Genomic DNA, 21760 nt, shown 5'->3' with positions numbered 1-21760 from the left:
TTCTGCAGGGGGATGAGTTCCTGGATAACCGCATCCACATCCTCATGACCTTTCAGGTGCCTGGGGCTGCTGCCCCCTCAGGAACAGGGGGTGAGCTGGCAGCTGGAGAGTGCCACGTCCCTGGGCTCTGGAGGCAGCTGAGCTTGTTGGGACAACCTTCTGCAGTGGTACTTGACCTTGAACTGCTTGGATGCCATGGGCACCTTTCCCTCTTTCCACTGCCCATCCACCACTATTCTCAAGGTTTCAGGGATGCCATGGCACTTTGGAGAAGTCCCAATGATTGGAGACTGACTAAAGGCTTTGGTTTGACTCCCAAACCCACAACTGGATTCTGTGATCACCCAGGCTTCTGTTTGCACTCCTCTACTTCAGGGAACTCAAAGCACTCCAGGGACTGCTAAGTACTTACCATTAGTTTGCAATACAAAGGCCTTCACAGTGCCCTGGATTGCTAGACCACAATTACTGTCCTCTTGCCCTGCTTGTTCTTCTTCTTGTTGGCTCTGGGCCTTCCTGCAAGACACGGGAGTTGGCCAGTGTTCACCAACTCCTCACGCATGCTGTGCTTGGTATCCTTGCTCTGCTTGTATTTTTCCTGCTTATCCATTATGTTCTCCTTTTCTCTGTGTTTTGACTGGTGAATCACAACAACATTGGGAGGCAGAGTGAATTCCACTTTCCTGAGGTTGAATTCAGACTTTGGTCGGTTCTGTTCTTGGAGAAATTTCCACTGATCCAAGGTGATTTCTCCAGTAGCTGTATCCACCAAGCGCTCTTCTGGCTCTACTGCTTTGCTACAGGAGTCTCCTTGGAGCTCTCCTTGAGTGGCTCTCAAGATATTGTCCTCAGGCCCAAGCGCTATTGTTTCCCTGCCCAGGGACACACTCCCATTGTCAGTTTCAAGTTCACTCTTCTGGACATAAAAGAGGACATAGGCACGCTGACTCAGGACACAAGTAATGTCACAGGCCACTACCTTAGCATCGTCCATTTTGTACCACTGGCCATTGCCAGCTTTTATGTAACAATAGTAGTGTCCGCTGCGACAGCTCACCCCGGCATGGACCAGCACAGCATAGAGGGCGTACACCAGCGGGCCTCTGCCCTGCTGAGACATGTATGGCTGCATGTCGAGACACTCAGGATAGTGCACGTGCTTAGCCATTTTTTCCCCTGTGAGATCCGAAAACCGTTTCAATACAAGCATAAGAACCTTTGGTGCCTTCTGCAGGGTCAGGGTCTTGCAGGCTGGCCTCTTCTTCTGACAAACACCACACTGGTAGGCGTTCTCCCCTTCCAGCCACTCAGGCTTCACCAAGTGCTCCAGTGCATGCTGCACACTGGGAGCTGCCGTGATGTCTAGCATAATGTCCAGGTAGGGGTCAAAAGTGTCTGAAAGGCCACAGCAGTGGAGACACTTGATTTGCGATCTCCAGCACCCTCCAAATATCTGGCGCATGAGGGTAGGGTCCTTGGAGTGAGCACCCGGCCTCTTGTGCCCACGCAGACATGCTTCCTGCATGGCATGGAGAGTAAAGAGCAGAAATTCATGGGCATCTTCTTGCCGGGAAGTGTGGAAGCCGTCAACCAAAGCAGGCAGGGGCTGAATGACATCCCCAGGGTGGCGGAGAGCCCGCCTCACGTGGGCTTGCATCACACACAGCATGCAGGCCCTGTGACGAGGACAGCGCTGGCAGTGCTCCTGGGACAACATGTAGTTGGCCAGCGGAGGTGTGTATGTCAGGCACTGCAGGGCTGCATTCACGTAGCAAGTGTTTCCCATGTTCTGCAGCCCAGCACCAGCCGCGGACGGTCTCTGCCAGTTCAGACAAAGTTTCCCTCTAGGAGCCAGCAGTGGCCCCACAGGAGCTGAATTCTTATTTAAGTGTGCGTCAGGGCAAGGTGACAACGATGACTCTGCAGGTAGAGAAGGACCCAAATGGACTTTAGCATCAGCTGCATTTGATGAACATTCAGGTTTTATACAGTCATGAAACTGAGACTCACCTCCACAGTGGAGTGAAGCTGCCTCCATGTCTCCAGGAGCAGTGACCACCAGGTCTCCCCGCTGAATCTCGAGAGGAGAGAGCTTCTCCTTCGGAGCCGGCCTTCAAATGACAGCCGGGTCCATGTTTTCAGCCTTTTATAGCTCAGCCTCCTGACCACACCCACTAACTTCCTGACAGATCCACCAATCACCTGCAAGCACTTAATTGGATTAGGGATTTGGGTGTGGTCAGTTCACTTCCTGGAGAGACTGGTTGACTCTTTTTCCTGTTTGTGGATCTCTGGAGTTTTTGTTTTTTTGTTTGTTTGTTTGTTTTTTGAGAGAGAGAGCGAGGGCGAGAGAGAGAGAGAGAGAGAGAGAGAGAGAGAGAGAGAGAGAGAGAGAGAATTTTTAATATTTTTTTTTTCATTGTCCGGTGGACACAGCATCTTTATTTTATTTTTACGTGGTTCCGGGGATCGAACCCAGCACCAGGCACATGCCAGGCGAGCGCTGTTACCGCTTTAGCCACATCCCCAGCCCAAGGAGTATTTTTATATCCCCATTTCATAAGCATTTTGAGGCGTGCACATATTCATAATGGTAATATCTCAATTAAAATGTTTTTACTTATTAAAATATATAAGTATTATTAAACTTTTAAACCACTTTTCTGATTAAAAAGATACATTTCTTTTCCTTCTCAATAAACCAAGTCATGCTGGACGGGTCCTGACACATTTCCATGATGGTTTTGAATTCAAAAGGAAGTCCTTTAGGAATATGTCTGCTTGTCTTTGGCAGAAATATCAAGGAGGCAGGGAATAAGATTTTTATTATGTTCAAGATAATGTGACATCTAGGAAGCTGACTCTGCTCCTGTGGTGTTTGCCCAGCAGCCACCTTCCTGACAGCCTGCTGACAGACTAGGGATGGACAGATGGACCTCAGGTTGGATTCCCTTCCCAATGGGTTCTTCAGAGTATGGCTGGGGAAAAGAGTAGAGGAGAAACAGGAGATGATGGAGGTGTAGTCCTTGGGTAAGCCTCACTTCATTTTAAACAGGGGTGTTTGCGTTTAGAAGGATTATATTAATCATTCAACATTTGAATGACTGCAGGAAGATTCAAATTTCAAAGGAAACCTACTCCACCATTCTGGGCTCTATGGGGAGGTCCAGGAGTTCTATGGAAACTGGTCGTTTTTGCCCTGGGCATTTTAAACTGTAAATTGAACAAATTAATGGGCTTCATCCTGGTAGTTTCATCCATGCACATGTCAAGCTTTCCCCTGTTCACCCAACCTTCTACCCATTTCCCCTTCTTCTGTCTTCAATTTCCATCTCTCACCCTAGCCATACCCTTCCCAGTCCTTGGGGATCCCACCTCTACCTTTCAGTCATCTGTTTCCTTTAGTTTCCACACATGAGAGAAAACACTGGAGCCTTTTATGTTTTAAATCTTTATTTATTTATTCACTTGTATGTGGTGCTGAGGATCAAACCCAGGGTCTCACACCTGCAAGGCAAGTGATCTACCACTGAGCTACAGCCCAGCCCTGGAGCCTTATCTTTCAGTGTGTAGAATGTGGGGTCTTCCAGTTCCAGGAAAGCTCTTGACGTTGACAGGATTTCCTTCTTCATGGCCGAATGTCAGTGGTTAGTTCATTTTTGCTTTTTCTCTTGTGTCCTCCTCAGTTTGGGTAAATAAACAGGTGAAGGTTGGCTCTGAAAGGAAAGTGACCACGACACTTGGAGTGACCAAGAGATCTTTATTGTGGAGAGAGAGAGAGAGAGAGAGAGAGAGAGAGAGAGAGAGAGAGAGAGAAAGAGAGTGAGAGAAAGAGAAAGAGAGAGAGTGAGAGAGAGTGAAAGAGAAAGAGAGTGAGAGAGAGAGAGAAAGAGAGAGAGTGAGAGAGAGAGAGAAGACAGCAAAGCACAAGAGAGAAAAAAAAGAGAAAAGAGAGGGAGAGGGAGAGAGAGAGAGAGGGGAAGAGAGAGTGACAGGAAGGAGAGAGAAGGAGAGGGGAGAGTTTTGATAGCCAAAATCTGACGGGGTCTCTGGGTCTGCAAGCTGCTTTGTTGGCCCACAGTGATTGGATCATACAGTAGTTGCTAAGGGTCTCATCTTCTGCCCTCAATGAGAGGGAAGAAGTTAGATGTGGGTTTCCTTTGCACCAGATGTGTGGGGGTCAAGTGTTCAGCCTTGAGTGGGGTTAAGTGTTCTGACTTGAGGCAAACAAGGGATAAGGAACCAGATGGGTGAGGGTCAAGTGTTCAGCCCACCCTGCAGCTGACATTGGTTCAGCCTGCTCTGCCACTAACAGGCCCCATGGAATCGGTTTCTAAATGTTCCCCCCTTTCAATTGTATGGAAGCATGTGAGAAGCATTGCTTTTAGATCCTGTCAAAAATTTGCTGAAACTCAGCAGTGATCCTATCTACCAATGGATGTTCCTTGGGAGAATCTTTACAACAACTGGTTCAATTCCTTCCTTGTGTTTTGAATATATACTGAGGTCAATTTTAAAATGTCATGGGCATTTTATGTCCAAGGGAAGGAATTTGGGTAGGAATTTATCCACTTCCTCAAGATTTTAAAATTTATTAGCATTTTTTTTTTCAAAAAGAATTCCTCATGATTCAGGATTCCCTTAGTTTCTCTGGTGTCAGTTGTAATGTCTCCTGTCACCTCTAATTTATTCAGGTCACCTGCCTCTCCTCTGTTATTTTATTTGTGTTTATATTTTCTGGTCTTTGTAGCAAAAGGCCTTTCAATTTTATTTATTATTTGGGTAAATGGGCTGGGATTGCTCTTACTAGTAGTGCACCTCGCACTTCCCACAGCAGGGCAAGATAACCACGGTCTCTGTGGTCAGCTTTTCTCTTTTTTTTAGACGTTGAGACCAAACCAGATGGAAACTGTTGGAAGTTGGGCCAGAGCTTGAGGAAGTAGTCCCCTAATGCCCTTGGGGAATAAGCACCTCATCCCTGGCTCCTCACTCTCTCTGCTCCTGGTTGCCATTAGAGAGTATCTTTTCTCTCTCATGCCCTTGTGCCAGGATGTTCTGCCTCACCTCAGGCCTAAAGTATTGCAGTCAGGTGGCCATGGGTTGAAACTCTAAAACTGAGTCCAAAACAAAATGCTTGTTCTATAAGTTGTTCTTGTCATATATTTTGTTCACAGCCACAAAAACTGGCAATGAGGGGGGTAGTTTATTCATGCAATTACAGACACTGTGAGCTAATCAAAGAAAGGGAAGGCACCTGAGAGAACCTGAAAAGCTGAGTGGTGTAACAGGAATCTATTACTTGTGTTAGGAGGTGTGCAGACAGAATCAAACTCTGAACAGGTCCCCTTCAGGCACAGAAGAAGCAACTGTGGGCCTGGGTACAGTGCAGTGGTACAGTGCTTGTCTAGCCAGCCCAAAGAATCAAACACTGCAACAAACACAAACACACCCAAATCTGCAAATTCTCACAGAATATCAAGAGACATATGAGAGGAAACAAAACTCAGGGTGTCAAAATTCAGGTCCAGAGCCCCACAGCCCCCAAGGAACTGCACCCACCCCAAAGACTGAGAAAGAGAGAATCAACAGGCCCCAAGGAGATCATGATGCAGCCACCACCTGCATGAGGTCCTGTGAGAGGCTTCCAGAGGATCCAACCTGCTCTGACTTGGACTTCTGACCTGTGAGTCTATGACTTAATGGATTTTATTGGTGTTGCCACTCAGTTTCTGGCAATGTGCTGCACATAACTAGAAAAGAAGCACAGAGAATTTCCCCTTCTCCTTCCAACAATTCACAACATAAATTGAACATCCAAAGAAGATTTAAATGATGTACATGAAAGAGATGGAGAACGGGCTGAGAAAGAGAATCATGTGAAACAACTTTCATTTGTATCTTCTAAATCCAGTTGATTCTGATGTTGGTGAAAATCAGGAAAAAGAAAAAAAAAACTACCAAATATATCTCCTTGGTGGTATAATCAAGACTTTCTACATATTACACAAATGCCAGCACAAATTAATATTGGTTTTCTTGTTCAAAGAACATGGGGAAATTATCATTAAATGCAACAAACTGCAAACCAAACTTTTTGTTTCATTATGTCTCTCAGGTTAAAATTGTGTTTTTTCTGTTTTAATTATTGTTGATCTGAGTAATAGGAATACAACTGTCACTTAATAATGTAAATTCAATCATTCCACTTGCTTCACCTTTGCAAATACCAGATTAAGTGGAGAGATGAGAGAACATTAAACTTGAATGTGAAGTCCTTGAAAATGCAAATTTAAAAATAAACTTGTTTAATTCTGAAAAGTTCCCCCAGTGGACACAAGGGAACCAATGTGAATGAAGCTCAAGAAGTTCCTGAGGAATACAAGGGGGTGGGGTATGCTCTGAAGGTACACAGGATTGAGGAAACCCTGTCTAGGACCTGGACAGTGTCAATATGACTTTCCTGTCAAACACTCTGGTTGGTTGAAAGCTGAGAGTTGAAACTGTAGGTTACTACATTCTTTTCTTGACAGGGTTTAAAATAAGCATATGCCATTTAAGAAAGATCACTTATTATGACCTTTTCTATCAAACATCATTCATATGGCTTATTTTACAGGGACTTGTGTATGTCAAGAGAGGATTCAAATTACTTCAACTTTTTTCATATTGATTAAGGGTGTTCTTCAATTATGGGGTGCTCAGATTTAGATTTCACAAGTACAATTGAACATTTCTTCACATTTTTTTCATGGCTTTATTGAGGTAAAATTGAAGTACAATAAAATGCACATAGTGGAAGCATGCAATTTGATAGTTTTGACATGTACGTAACTAATACAATCTTATATTTTAAATTTGAAGCATTTCCATTGCCTTTTAAAAAAGTTAAAATCATGCAGATTGTTTAATGCATAATTGATTATATTAGAAATCAATCACCTTAAGATCTATAGAATCCCATCACCACACTTCAGGCCCTTCAACACAAAATGGAACACCTATACATACCTCACAGGTCAAGGAAGAAGGCACAAGAGAAGGAAATAAACAGTGTTTTGGAAGAAGTGATAATAAAAGCTTCAAATATTAGAATTTCTGGGATAAAAGAGCACTCAGATGAACATTTATAACTTAACATATTACTAAGAAAGAAGCTAGGTTAAGAATCAAATAATTTTCAAATTTGGAAGTAGGAAAAAATATGAGTAGGAGCAAAAATATGTGAAGTACAGAGAAAAAAAATTTTAGTTCTTATATCTTGTAATAGCAGGTTAGAATATAGGCTACAGAAACTCAAGTTTGTCTCCATCATGGGTTCCTACATGCAGAACATTGGCAGGACCTCCCAAACAGCTGACCTCCCAAACAGCAGGACCTCCCAAACAGCTGACATTCCTACGATTGATTTCTTGTACATTTTCTTGTGCAGTCTAAGGTAGTAAGATTGACTGAAGCCTTTCCCACATAGATGCCACTCATGAGGTTTCTCTCCATTGAGCTGGCTCGATTTTTCTAAGGTTAGGGTCTTAAAGAGAGGCCTTTCCACACAGGCAACACTCCCATGGCCACTCTCCAAGGCAAGTCATGTTTCATTTTTCCATACTAGGGTGATGGCCAAGGAGTATGCCACACAGCTGGCATGCATGTTATTTTTCTCCAGTGTGTGTTCTCTCATGAACTCTGAGACCAGATGATCGACTGAAGGCTTTCCCACACATAGGGCATTTGTATGGTTTCTCTCCAGTATGTGTTTTCTCATGGTGTCTCAGGCCAGATGATAGACTGAAGGCTTTCCCACATACACCACATACATATGGTTTCTCACCAGTGTGGATTCTCTGATGTGGTTTAAGGTAACAAGATTGACTGAAGGCTTTCCCACACAGGTGGCATTGATAGGGTTTCTCTCCAGTGTGTGTTCTCTGATGAAGTTTAAGGTAGCATGTTTGACTAGAGGATTTCTCACATAATTGACATTGATATGGTTTCTCTCCCGTGTGGATTATCTGATGACGACTAAGGTGAACTGAATTGCTGAAGGCTTTCCCACACACATGGCATTTGTATGGTCTGTCTCCAGTGTGAATTTTTGCATGTATTCTAAGGTAGCATGATTGACCAAAGGATTTCCCACACAATTGATATTGGTATGGTTTCTCTCCCGTGTGGGTTATCTGATGACGACGAAGATGAACTGATTTGCTGAAGGCTTTCCCACACACACGGCATTTGTATGGTTTCTCTCCTGTGTGGATTTTATCATGCATTTGAAGGTTGTATAATTTACAAAAAGCTTTCCCACACCGATGACATCTGTATAGTTTCTCTCCAGTATGGACTTTCTCATGCATTTTAAGGTTGTAAGACTTCCTGAAGGCTTTCTGACACACGTGGCATTCATTTTGTTTATCACTTGTTTGGGTTCTCTCATGTTGTCTATGCTTAGAGCAGTAACTGAAGACTTTCTCAGAAAAATTATATTCACAATTTTTTTCCCCTGTTCTAGTTTCATTGAGTCTGCTTAGATCAGAGGTTTGATTAAAGGATTTGCTGCATAGATGACATTCATATTGTATCTCTCCAGGGTCATTCTTGTTGAATTTTCTAGGTTGTAAACAGTTCCTATGTCCTTTCAAATATTCTTGCCCTTCACATGAGACACAATCATTTTTCTGGTTTTCACCAAGATACAAATTGTCAGCAAGGGATGGTGCACAGTGTTTGTTGTCCCAGTAGTTCCTTTCTTTTCTCCATTTTAAGGAATACTCTTTAAAATGAGATTCCTGTTTTGTAAAGAAGATGAACATTTCTTAACAATGTCTCCATATAAACTTAATTTTTTTTGCATAAGAATCTTAGAACAATCCATTGTAATATGAAAATGAAAATCTTCTTACTTTTAATTTCGTGAATACTGTAGATAATTCCCAGGTGAGCCAAGTATTTTCCATTTACTAGTATTTTATTTAAAGGGGCTCTGATTAACTTTATGGTCTTCAGTATTTCAAATAGCTACATGAGAAATGCTTGTGCATTTGGAATCTTTTTAATTTCTCCCAGAATGCAAGCTATACAGATGTTTCAACACAGAAGTTGTGTATTCCCATCATAATGACAGCCATCAAATTGTACTTGGTCACTAATTTATTCCACAGACAGGTTTTTAACTTACATAATGAGTGTTCCCATTCTTGAAACTTACCATTGACCTGTTGATGGGTGTAGCCTTTCTTTTCAAAACTGCTCTGCATATCATTTCATGTTTTTGATATTCATTTACATCCCTAGAAAAGTTGGAAATACAAATTGGTAGCATGAAATTCAGAGACACAAAGTTGAAAGTCAACAATCTCATGAGAATGTCTTTTTTCATCATTGACTCTTTCATGGAGGATATGGCTTAGATTAAAAAAAATACATATCTTGGAAAAATACAACACTGGGAATTATAAAAAAAAAACATCATCATAGAATTATTGTTAAAAAAGTAATGGAGAAAAAAATTTAAAGGAGAAAATCTGAAAAAGAGACATGAAAATTGACCTAAAAAACACACTAACAGGTTTTCCCCTCAATGAAAATCTAAATATAGAGGAAACATTTTGAATTTAGATTAAAAGAAGCTACATCATACATGAGAAATTTTGTCCCATGGTCCCCTACTATATTTTAGACAACCACATTAATTTCACAGCTATGTCAGTTAATATTTCCAAGCTCAGTCACTGGCTGGGCAACCATCTCTGTAGAATCACAAATGTCTCTGTCTCTTACCTGCACTCTGCCTTGGGAGAAATCCTGTCCCTTCTCCCATCCACAGGATTTTTCCTTCCTCCAGATACAAATTCACATCTGATTTGCAGAACTATACCCTATGCATGGTAAAAAAAAAAAAAAAAAAAAAAAAAGCCATTGGATTTTAGCATTTCTGCCAAGAAATGTGCATTAGCGACAAGACCAAGAAGATGAGTTAACAACAATAGAGAACCAAGGCACTGGGAGAAAGTATTTAGCAGAGAAAATTTTGAAGTTCACTCACTGCAGCAGAATAAAGTTAGAATGCTCCCATACCAGGGAGGACTGAGGGCACCAATGCTCACAATGACATTCAAAGAATGCCAGATCAGCAGTTGTTTCAGGTACTTCATCTCTCCACTAAATATTACTTTCAAATGGAATCCAGATAATCACACAAAAATGTTCAGAATTCTCTTGTTTTGGTATTCAATCCTCCAGCACAGTGACAATATAAGTATAATGATTTATAAATATCAGGTCTATGTATAATTTAAATTTAATGGATACATAACATTATGGTGTGGACTATATTGTAGTGTGGTGTAAAATAAGTTGTAATTAAAGTAATAAATAAGATCAGCTTTCTTGCATGTAATTGTAAGTTCTATGAGAAAGTCAGGACAGAGATTGGAATTGAATAGAGAGAGGCTATTCCAGATACTGTTATTGAAGAAATAGGTATACCCTCACATCTTTCATATATATCATTAATGGACTTACCAACTGATACCAGATGATTAATGATTTCCAGCATCACTGATCCGTGTAGCATTTTCTGACATGGGTCCAGCATGGCCCACTCTTCTTGGGTGAAACTTTTGCTTACATCTTCAGTGGTCACCAATTCCTAGAACGGTATTGACAAGCTAGTTTAGGAAGAGCAAGGAGATCAACTTCACAAAAGAAGGGTTGAGAGGACAGCATGAGGCAGAGGGGAAACTAGGTGTGCAGGAGATCAAACTGTTAAAGCACCAGCCTATTCATTTTCAGCTTCCAACATTCTTAATTTCAGAAACCCAGAATGTACATACATTGAATTCATAGAATTTATACTAAAGGAATATGGAATGATAGAGAATCATGAAATATGAAAAAAAAATTTAAGGACTGGTAAGAATAACTTTCAATCAGGCTATTATAAAATTTTCACTTGAATCTTTTCAACTAAAATTTAAATCCCCATTTATTTAAATAACTTTCCAGAATTATCACCAGGCCAACCTTAACATTAATTTGTCATCTTGAAAATTGGTTATGTATAAAATAGTCATTTTCACAAAGAGGTATCTAATATCCCTCATCAGTAAAATATTTAGTAATGTGAGTGTTTAAACAGCCAATGAATTTTTTTATATCTTCAAAACATGATTAAACTATAACCCTATAACCAGAAAAATGCAGGCATTCTTGAACCAATCTTCAGAATTTTTGAGAACTGAGCAAACTACATGTAACTTGGTGTCAGTAGGAAGAGTCACTCTTCTCAATGTGACCAAGGAGGTCAGAATAAGGTGAAGGACAGACATTTGAGCAGCACAAGGCAAAGTCTCTGAGACTTGTACTCTGAGGCAGAATCCCAGCAACCAACCCTTACTACAACTCTCATCCTCAATTCTCTCTTGAGCTCCAAAGACTACTTTTCAATATCTCTCTGATATCTTGATCTCATTTCTCTATTTCTTTATTAGTTTTCATGTATCCAGTTGTTCAAAAAATTTGCTTCCTCTACTACGTGATTTACTAGTATATTTTAATGACAAACATCAATTAAGTTAACATACCTTGGTGTAAACAACTTCCAGTATGAAATATGAAGGAATATTTTATTAGTAAGTTGTAACAATATTGGGAATAAAAATGATCTTGATTCATTAGGTTTTTTTTGGGGGGGGGGATTATCAAAAGTTGACATTTGGGCTGGGGATATGGCTCAAGCGGTAGCATGCTCGCCTGGCATGCATGCGGCCCAGGTTCGATCCTCAGCACCACATACCAACAAAGATGTTGTGTCCGCCAAGAACTAAAAAATAAATATTAAAATTCTCTCTCTCTCTCTCTCTCTCTCTCTCTCTCTCTCAAAGTAGTGGCAAGGGTAAAAGGTGAAGAGGAAGCAGGCTGTGTTGTCCAGCAATTTCACAGTCTGAGCTAGAAAACCATTCTGATACTGAGAAGAAATCAGTATGGGAGAGAAATTGGCTTTTCCCAGCAATGTAGAGAATGTGGGAGTCTTGCCAGCTTACAGACATTCTGTGTCCACTTGCTGCCCAAGAAATTAGAAATCCCTGCAGTTTCTTTTGGTTTTTGTTTGGTTTGGTTTTTTTCTTTTATTATTCTTTGTTTTGGTGAAGCCAGAATTAGACAGGCAGTCAGCATAGATAGGCAAATCAAATCAGGTCAGATGAAGAGGCCAATTTTGAGTGAGTCTGGAAGCTGGACACTGTCCCTTGAGGGATAAAAATGTCATTCCTTTAGGAAGCTTTCTCCACACTCAGGGAGAAATTACCCCAGCTCCTACCTGTTGCTAAGGTGACCTGTCCCAGGAATTGTTCCTCCCTATAGTGAACTATAAGGTTGTTAATGAATTTGCCCTGAGCTGCTCCACCCTGCCCTTTGCCCTTCAGCCCAACTTTTTCCCACCTTTTGACCATCCTGCTGAGCATTTCCTTGGCCTAGTCCTGTAAGCAGGAAGGAGAAAGATAAGAAGAGGGAAGGAGAACAAAGGAAGTCTAGGACCTATAAAAAGGGCAGGACACCTCACTTCTTGGGATACCAGGATAGCAGCTATGGCGCCCTTCTCCCTCACAGGAGAAGTCTGTTACCCAGTTTTAAATAAACCCTGCTTTATATGCTTGCCTCAGCATGCTTCTCTAATGCTACACTTCAACATGTGAGGGAGCAGAACTTGTAATGAGGTATCATGGGGATTGCTTTTGATTGTGTACCCAAGATGAAGTGGCCATGGGTCCTGTATTTTCACTGACTTCCGTGCCCAAGTCTTGAGTCCACCTGGACACAGGAGTGGGAATGTGCTAAAGTTTTACCAGGAGCTTTGGGCAGTGACTGAAAATTTGGCTTCTAGGCTGTAGGTCTGCAGAGTGGAGACAACCAAAAGGGGAGTTCCATTTCAAAGAGGGGATCTGAACTCTCAGATAGGGACAAAGCTGCCAGGACATAGAGCTGTGTATATAGTTGGGGTGTGGAAAGGTGCTACCTTCTGCATTCTAGCTCAGTATGCCCCAGTTCCCCCATGCCCAGAGGTGTCTGGAGGCAATTTTCAGACTCCTCCCTCAGCAAATGGGAAGCACCTGAGTCTTGCAATCTGCATTGACTCACAGGCTGTTCAGGAGAGGGGACTGGCCAGCATCTGCAGCCAGAGCCACACTCCCAATATAGACAGAAAAAGAGAGCCACTCTGAGGACTTATTCTGCTCTGAACAGGAAAATTTCTTCCAACACTCATTAGCAGGCAAGAAGCAGGCAGAGCTAAGCAGACAGACCCCTGACAAGTTTGTCCAGTTTGGGTCAAAGTTGAGATGCAAAAATGAGTAGAATGATTTCATGTCAAAAACACTTTCATACTCAGGGATGTTAAATCCAAATCTATGGATACCTCCCCATTTTAAAATCCTCAGCAAGGACAAAACCCAGATCCCTTTGTGATTGTTTTTGCACTACTTCTTTACTCTCAAGTGTCCTGTAAAATCTCCCCACATTCGTTCTTGCAAAGATCTATTAAACGGGCAAACTTTTCAATTACCTGGAATTTTCCTCAGTAGTTTTCTCTCTCCTCTATCCCTTTCATTACTCTTTCATTCTTCTTCCTCTTATTTTTCTGTGGTCTTCCTTCCCTTTCTCACTTGTTTCCTTTGTATTTTCTTTTCTTCCCCTTCCAATACATTGAATAGTGTTCATAGTTTGACTAATGCTTAAGGCTTCAGCTACTGTTGAAACACAACACAAAGAAAAGATCACTGACTCCAATTTTACATCAAATTAAAGAAATCTTACATTGTGTACACAAGAGAGCTGGCCAGTGACTATCACACCCCAAAAGCTGGGCCAGAGAACAGCAGCAACTCACAGGAAAGAAAAGGTTTTTATAGCACAAAAAGTTACAAAGGGAGTGTTGTGGTAACTTACAGCTAACAGGGATCTGGCAAATGTAATACAAAGGCTGATGTTAATGATCAGGTTAATGATCTACATGGCTTAACATTTCAAGGTAGAGAGTAAATTGAGATTCTAACATCAGAATTATGTGGCACTGCTCAGGTGTTAGGGAGGGTTTTTATCTGGACAAGGAGAGACAGGCATGGGTGAGTTCAGAGGATGGGCAGGAATTCCAAACAAGTTTGTACAGCAGAGGGTCAGGCCAAATAGAAATCTTACTACTTTATAATAAAACCGAAACTAACTTTTCATAACTTTGTGACAAAATGACTCCCAACCTTAAAATGGAATTAGGCTGGGTTCATCACCATCTATTGTATTTATTTCTTACTTTTCTCATATTGAACATCATTTTAGAGATCAGTAGTAAATTGTCAACATATGTTAATGAAATGTTATCATATGTTACATGGATGGCTAAAAGTGAGCTCTACTCTCCTCTCTAATTGGAACTGGAGATTGAACTTCCCTTTCTGATTACATTAGAGGACCCTCACACAACAGAAGCAACAGAGTCCATTGCAGCCTGTGCTCCAACAACTTAGAGCATATAAAAACCTGAAGAGACAAGCCAGCAGGAGGCCTCCATAGGTTACAACCACAGTAAGAGGGCCCTCAGAATTGCACTAACCAGTGACACGCAATAGAATATAGAAAAGTCTTTACAAGTTAATTGACAACACATAAAATGCAACTGTATTTTCTAATATGGCATGAATTGCATTAAGTAGACACTGTAAATTAATTTTCCTTTTAAATCATTTTTCCATTTTGTTTTGTGACTCCATTCTGTAAAACAACCATGCCAAGTAGAAGGGTTATAATGGGGGCAAGATGTTCTTTTCGTTTTGCTATAGAAACCTTTAAGAACATGGAAATACCTAACAGGGCATTGTTTCTATACCTAGGGCAACAGGGCTCTGTTTCTGTAACTGGGGTGATTGGGTAACTGTGATTAGTCAGGCTTCCCACTGCTTGACTGCACTCTCCCGCTTCTGTAACCTGGCTGGTTTGCATTGGCTGGACTCCTGAACATCCCTTTTGTGGTTTTCAGGCTTATAAGGAGTGCCCTTGTACTCAATAGAGGCTTGATTTGATTATATGTGAGTGGTCTGGAAGTCCATTTATGAAACAGGACAAAACTTTACTATAACACCGGATCACCACTGTAGTCAAGCACTTCTTCATATTTAAACTAACTGTATTTGTTTTACATTTAAGTTTCTTTTCTTTGCTCCATCTATTATTTCACTGATTTTAATTGTACTTGATGTAGTATTAATGAGAACTTTGTGCTGGACTCTGCCCCCAGCACCCAAGCAGGGCAATGTGCCTTCGAGTAATCAGGAAGACATTGTCCTGGACCATGTGTTTTCAAGGCAGCCATCTGTCAATAACACCAACATGAGAACACTCTGCCCTGCTGTCTTCCACCCAAACCCTGAAATTGCTTTCTACTCACCTCCTGGGCCAAAAAATGTAGAGAGAGTGACTGGCACTGGCACCTGCCAGGAGAATTTAAGGCACTCTGGGCAGAACCCTGTGCTCTGTGTGAAGATAGCGGTCCAAAGGCCAGAGGGGTCTCCCTTAAAGTTGCCAAGGCTGCCTCCAAAAGGCATGGCATGGGCCAAGCATCACACCTAGGTACCACCAGGTGTCCTGATGTGACCAAACAGCCCTGTCTGCAGCCTGCAGCATGTAGAGAGAGACCAAGACCCCAGACTCAGCATCAGGGCCCCAGGTGAAAGTCAAGCCCATGGATCCATAAAAAAAAAAAATAGAAAAAACCCCACCTTACTTAGCAGCAGCCCCTTCAAAACTCGCCAGGGGGCATTTTCTCCCCCTCACACTTTGCTCTTCTGTCAGTCCCAGCACTTTCTACTCAGTATCTTCTCCATAAAACTTAGGAGCTCACACTGTCTCTGTTGCCTAGGGACCAGAATGTTATTGGTTGAAGAAGTAATTCCATGTCCGGGGCTCTGAGCACTAACACTCTCAGGGCTGGGCTGTGATATGTGGCAATGATGAAGGGATTTTTCAGATACAATTTCCACTCACTGTCAGTTAATCACAGGGAAAAATCCACAGTGAATCAAAGTTGACCAGGTGAGCCTGACACTTTTATCCTCCTGACTCACAAAGGGGAATTACAGGCAGTTTTCAACCCTAAGAAGGTCTCTCGCTGGCATTAAAGAAGCAACCTTGGGTTGGTTGTGAGATGCAGTGGTGCACTGCAAAACCAGCAAGCCTGAGGCCCTGACTGCCCTCTCCTGAAATGGAAGAAAAAAAATCATACAGGGTACCTCATAGAATACAAAGGGACAGGGATATATAGGAGGGGACAGAAGTCAGAGTATGGAAACTGAGGTCCCCAGCCCCCATGGAATGGAACCCTTCCAACAGTCTGTGGGATATGAAGAGGACCAACAGGTCTCTCCTGAGATCACAGCCCCAGACAACACCTACTGGAGGGCCCTGAGAGGTTTGCAGAGGACCCAGCCTGGCTGGACCTGGAATCCTGACTTATAAATCAGTGACTTAATTGTTTTTAACCATTTATTTTGTCCCAATATTTAGACATATTTGGAATAAAATGTGTAGATACATTTTTCTCCTTCTCCCTCTTTCACTACTGCATGAATCCAACCTCCAAATAATGGCTAAACTATGTACATGCAGCAGACAGAAACCTGACTGCAAAAAGGAAATGATGTTGATTAAGCAGCATCCTCATTTTTGGAGTCCACTTGAAAGTGGTGAAATGCAGAGAGAAACAGACAGAGGACCCCCAATCAGTCTCTTCTTTTTGGAGGTGACATAGTGTGTGCTGGATCTTAGTACAAAATTATAATTGGGACACTTGTTCAAGGAGCATCCTAAGAGTGGTAGTTAATGATAAGAAATTGTGAATCTTCATCAGTTTTGTTATACCGATATGAGACCCTCAAATAACTCTCAGACTACACATGGCCATTCCAATGAAGCCTTTATTGCTGGCCAGCAGTGGACACTCTACTCTCTTAAAGTAAGATGGTGAGAGTGGCTCACTCCCTTCAGTCTGACCTCATATTTAAGCCAAAAAAACATGAAAGGGACATTATTGGTTTACCAATGCAAGAAGCCAAGTTACAGAAGTGAGAGATGACAATCAGGCCCCAGGAGGCTTAGCCAATAAGAATAAGCCCAGTTACCCTAGCTACAGACACCAAAGGCTGCTGTTAGGTATTTCCATGTTCCTGAGGGCTTCCACAACAAAAGGAAAAACAACTTGCCCCAGTAGTGACCTTTCTACTTGGCATGGCTGTTCACAAACTGGACTTCCTAAACAAAATGGAGTCACTATAGTCAAGACATCTGTCTCATCAGAGTTTGTTCAATTTTTTCTCTCTAATATAGGGTATGGTTCTATTTGTAATTCATGTTGAACTGAGAAAATGAATACAATTTGACTGACTACCATGAATTTGTTTATCTTGACACTGTGAGAAACACAGGAAAGCAGAGATGAGAGAACATTTAACTCATAGGTGGAATTGCTAAACTTTCTCATTTTTGTTGACTTTTTCTGAAGGGTTCCACCAGTTATCACAAAGGATCAATTTGGAATAAGACTCAGGAAGTTCAGGATGAGGAATACAGGTAAATTCTGAAGGTATAGAGGGGGGAGGTATTTGAGAGCTGGAAATTACTAATGTTGATGAATAGACAACTAGAACATTTTAAAAATCTTAGTTCCCCTGTGTAGATAACTAGTAACCCACAGTGCAATGGAATAAACTAGAGGTATGTTAGACAAGAGAGTGACATTACTTGTGGATCTATTTTTACGTATTTATTTGTTTATTTAGCTACTAGAAATTGACCCAAGGAAGCTTTACCACTGAGCCACAACCCCAGTCCTTTCTTTGATTTTGAGAAAGGGTTTTGTAAAATGCTGATGGTCTCACTAACTTCCTGAGGCAGGCCTCAAACTTGCAGCCCTCCTGCCTCAGCCTCCTGAGTTCCTGAGATTAAAGGTGTGCACCACCAACTCCAGTTAATGTGCGTGTATTTATTTCAAAAACCAAGTTGGAGTATGAAGCTGTATATTGGAAATAGTACATAAAATTTCTTTCAGTTTTCAAATGTGTGTGTGTGTGTGTGTGTGTGTGTGTGTGTGTATATATATATATATATATCACAATGTTTTAATATGCATAAATGTCAAGCAATAAGTTTCAAAGTATTTTAGAAATGATTGGATCATGATTGGATCAGATGTGATGGGATCCTATTGACTAGATTGAGAGTGCTATCATGTGACTTTGAAAGGTGATCTCATCAAACTGCCTTTCTAGAGCCATTGTATGTAGATTGGGTGAGAGATTCCCCTTGAATTGGTCTAGTGCTTCAGTGAAACAAATCATCTAAAACCTGTTTACTTTCCTTTTTTATTTAATTTGTAATAATAAACATCTAAATCAAATAAATTAGAGATTTCATTTCAGGAAATGACAAACTTGATGATGATATAAATTAGGTTATTAAAATGTCAAAATCCAGCTCTATTATATTTCTTTTCTTAATGTTCATGGGAAGGTGTAAAGGTAAAATTTCTAAGCTGCAAAATCCTGAGTTAAAGTTAAAGTGTAAAAGACTAGGGCATTGTAAAGCTTCTAGATTACAAGGCCTGGGCTAAAAAGTAAAAGACCATTGTTAGAATTTAAATAGTCTATTGTTACAATTTCCCTGCTATCCCCGGAACCTGTAATCTCTGTGAAGTTGTTAGAACAATACGAGAGCTGCCCAGTAAATATCTCCAATGATTCCCTGGTTGTTTAATAGCTAAGGGTTCCAGGTAGCATGGCACATAAAGCATATAGGCCCCAGAACCAATCAGTTTGAATGTGTACCCCACTTAGAAGTGACCAATCACCCCTGCCCAAACTGTTCCCACCAATGAATGGACTAATCATGTATTAGAATTGTTGTTCAATTTTCCCGCGCCTCATGATGATTTGTTCTGATGTATGCAAAGCCCACCACCCTCTCCAAAAAGTGTACTTAAGCTCTGCTTGACCTCTGCTCTGGACTCTGGGCTGCTCTCCCTTCTTGAGTGAGCACAGAGTCCCAGCGCGCTGGAATGGATCCCTCTAATAAAAATCCCCCTTGCCATTGCATGAAGTTAGTCTCCTGTGGTCTCTCCTTCTCCGATGCTTCGCCAGACCCTTACAAAGGGATAGGGGCTTCTATTAAATATTCCTGAAAATATACACAATTAATCTTAATTGGATAAAAGAAGGTTAGATATACTTCCCAAGTACATATTTTACAAATTATATTATTGAGATTTGACATAAAATACTTAGAAATACAGAAAAAACAACATAGATAAAATATAAGATTTTTAAATTTTAAATAAAATTCAGATAGTTCAGAGAATAAAGGTAAATATGAGTGGGAAATTGCTATGTACCTGGAAATTAAGCAGTTGATCAAACTATGGTATATGACCCACATTTGTGTTAAAGGCATTTAAATTTATAAATGAATTAATTCAGCTTTGAAACCATCTGGTCCTGGACCTTATTTTTTTTTCTTCAGAGTAACCAATACAATTTTGTTTACAAAAAACCATGAGCCTCCTCTTATTTTTATTTTTAATTTTTCAGAGTGAATGAGAATGATCTTTACACACTTGTTTGCACTTTCCAAATATTCTGCAATGGGCATATTTCACATTTAAAACAAAACAACACCCAAAGTTGATGACTTCCCAAGAAGGAAAGATTCATGCTGATGTCAGTCATGAGAAGTCACAAAATGCCTCTCCTCCCTGGTCCCCAGGCATACTGGGGAGCTGGAGTGCAGCTCGCTGCCTGGATTCCTTCCCCAGTACTCCAAAACTGAACAAAACAAACAACATGGCCAAATGATAAGCAATGGCTTATAAAGCATTTAACAAATGACATCCACAGAAACTTTTAGGAATTATATTTGTTAGCTCTACAAGTAGAAAAACCTTGCTGTTAGGTCTCAACATCTAAAAAAAAGAGAAAAGCTGACCACAGAGACCGTGGTTATCTTGCCCTGCTGTGGGACGGGCGAGGTGCACTAGTAAGAGCAATCCCAGCCCATTTACCCAAAGACTATGACCTGGGGTGCCCCAAGGCCTGCAACAGACTTCTCTTAGCTCCCACTATAGTAAAATGCAAAATCTGGGTGACAGCTGAAGGCCCCCCAGACCAGATCCTCCTTCAGCAGCTGCTCCCACAGGCAAACTGTCAGTGTCCCAGGGTCACAGAAGTCAGAGATGCAGCCCTGGAGGTGAGGAAGTAGCTGCTGTCATTTTTCTGAACCTTGTAAAGGTCCCCTTGAACCAGAACTTGGAGTACAGCATGGCCAAGTGGCACTGAGTGTCAATAAAGCCCTGCTTCAGGCTGGGCTCCTCATGGCCCCATGTCAGGGAGCTAGATGCCTGTCCGCCACAGGGATGAGGTGGAGTCTCCACTCAGAATGTCCTTTTCTCCTTCACTTCTTCCAGGGAGCTTCTGCACACCTGCAGGGAGTGGGACTCTGGGTCTCTGGAGGGGCTCTGGGAGCTCACTGAGGAGCTGGGGGGTGATCACTTAGGAGGCTGTGTCCTGGCTGCTGCCCACAGAGGGGTGCCAGGAGTCTTGGGCTGCTGGCCTGTAGCTGGTGTAGTCACACCAAGGGCTTCTGTACAAATGAGGGGTACATGTTGTGGTCAGTGGAGAGGGAAGAAGGCTCTGGAACTGCGGAGTACTTCAGGGAGACAGGCTCCTCCTGAGAGAATCTGACCCAGAGACTCGTCCACGTCACACCAGTGGCCTCCTCATGGAGGGTGTTCCATCACCACCTTCCTATCTGAATGCTTTTGGATTTCTCAACCCATTTTTGAATGTGGGAGCCATCCAAAAATTCTAGCAGGGGAGAGGGCTTGTCAATGACTGTCCTTTGGTCACCAAGTGACTCCTCAGCAGGTTCCCCCTGAGGGTCCACAATCACCCTGGTGTCACAGAAGCTGCCCCTGTCAGGCTCTTCCTCCTGGGCTCTGACCTCTGGGGGCAAGTCTTTCTCTTTCTGAGGAGTGACCTTGATGCTCAGGGCTGGTCCTTCCATAGGGTTGGGACACACTTCTGGGCTGGGCTTCACCCTACGGGTGGCAGCTTCTTTCCTTCTGGGCACTGGATTTCCCTGGGATGTCCTGTAGAGCCTTCAGGTAGATCAGCTGGGTGTCCTGGTCCCCAGCCTATTCCAGCTGCTTTTCTGGGCTTCGTTTGGTCCTTCCATCCCATCCTTCTGACCTTCTTCTTCAGCTGCAAATTCAGAGTTCATGGAGTTAGGAGAACTATCTTTGGAATCAACCTTAAGGCTGCAGGCTTCTTCCTCTAGAAAAGCCATTTCTTCTAGGGAGGGATTCGTAGGGCGCATAGACAATCCCTTGGACAAAAGAAGGCCCAATGCTCCTAATTAGGCAGCCTTTGGAAGTGGCCCTGCCCACACATGGACCACAGGAAGAAGAGGAAGGAGAGGCGAGGGAGGATAGGAGCAGAGATAGAAGAGGAGGAGAAGCATTTCTGCAGGGGGATGAGTTCCTGGATAACCGCATCCACATCCTCATGACCTTTCAGGTGCCTGGGGCTGCTGCCCCCTCAGGAACAGGGGGTGAGCTGGCAGCTGGAGAGTGCCACGTCCCTGAGCTCTGGAGGCAGCTGAGCTTGTTGGGACAACCTTCTGCAGTGGTACTTGACCTTGAACTTCTTGGATGCCACGGGCACCTTTCCCTCTA

At 42.2% G+C, this 21760-nt stretch overlaps 1 protein-coding gene across 1 annotated transcript; it reads right to left on the bottom strand.

Annotated features, from left to right (window-relative positions):
* Positions 1 to 454: 454 nt before the first annotated feature.
* On the bottom strand, positions 455 to 21372 carry LOC308635283 (ubiquitin carboxyl-terminal hydrolase 17-like protein 6; the record flags this gene model as incomplete). Its single annotated transcript, XM_081269643.1, has 6 exons — positions 455 to 1920; positions 2011 to 2111; positions 10072 to 10165; positions 10519 to 10645; positions 19801 to 19853; positions 21276 to 21372. 6 exons carry the CDS (start codon positions 21370 to 21372, stop codon positions 455 to 457), a joined length of 1938 nt encoding a protein of 645 aa, XP_081125769.1.
* Positions 21373 to 21760: the final 388 nt, after the last annotated feature.

This window comes from Spermophilus citellus (assembly GCF_964194105.1).
Source record: "Spermophilus citellus genome assembly, chromosome: 16".
Classification (NCBI taxonomy): domain Eukaryota; kingdom Metazoa; phylum Chordata; class Mammalia; order Rodentia; family Sciuridae; genus Spermophilus; species Spermophilus citellus.
Note: the sequence above shows the minus strand (reverse complement) of the source record. Positions and strands in the feature narration are given on the sequence as shown.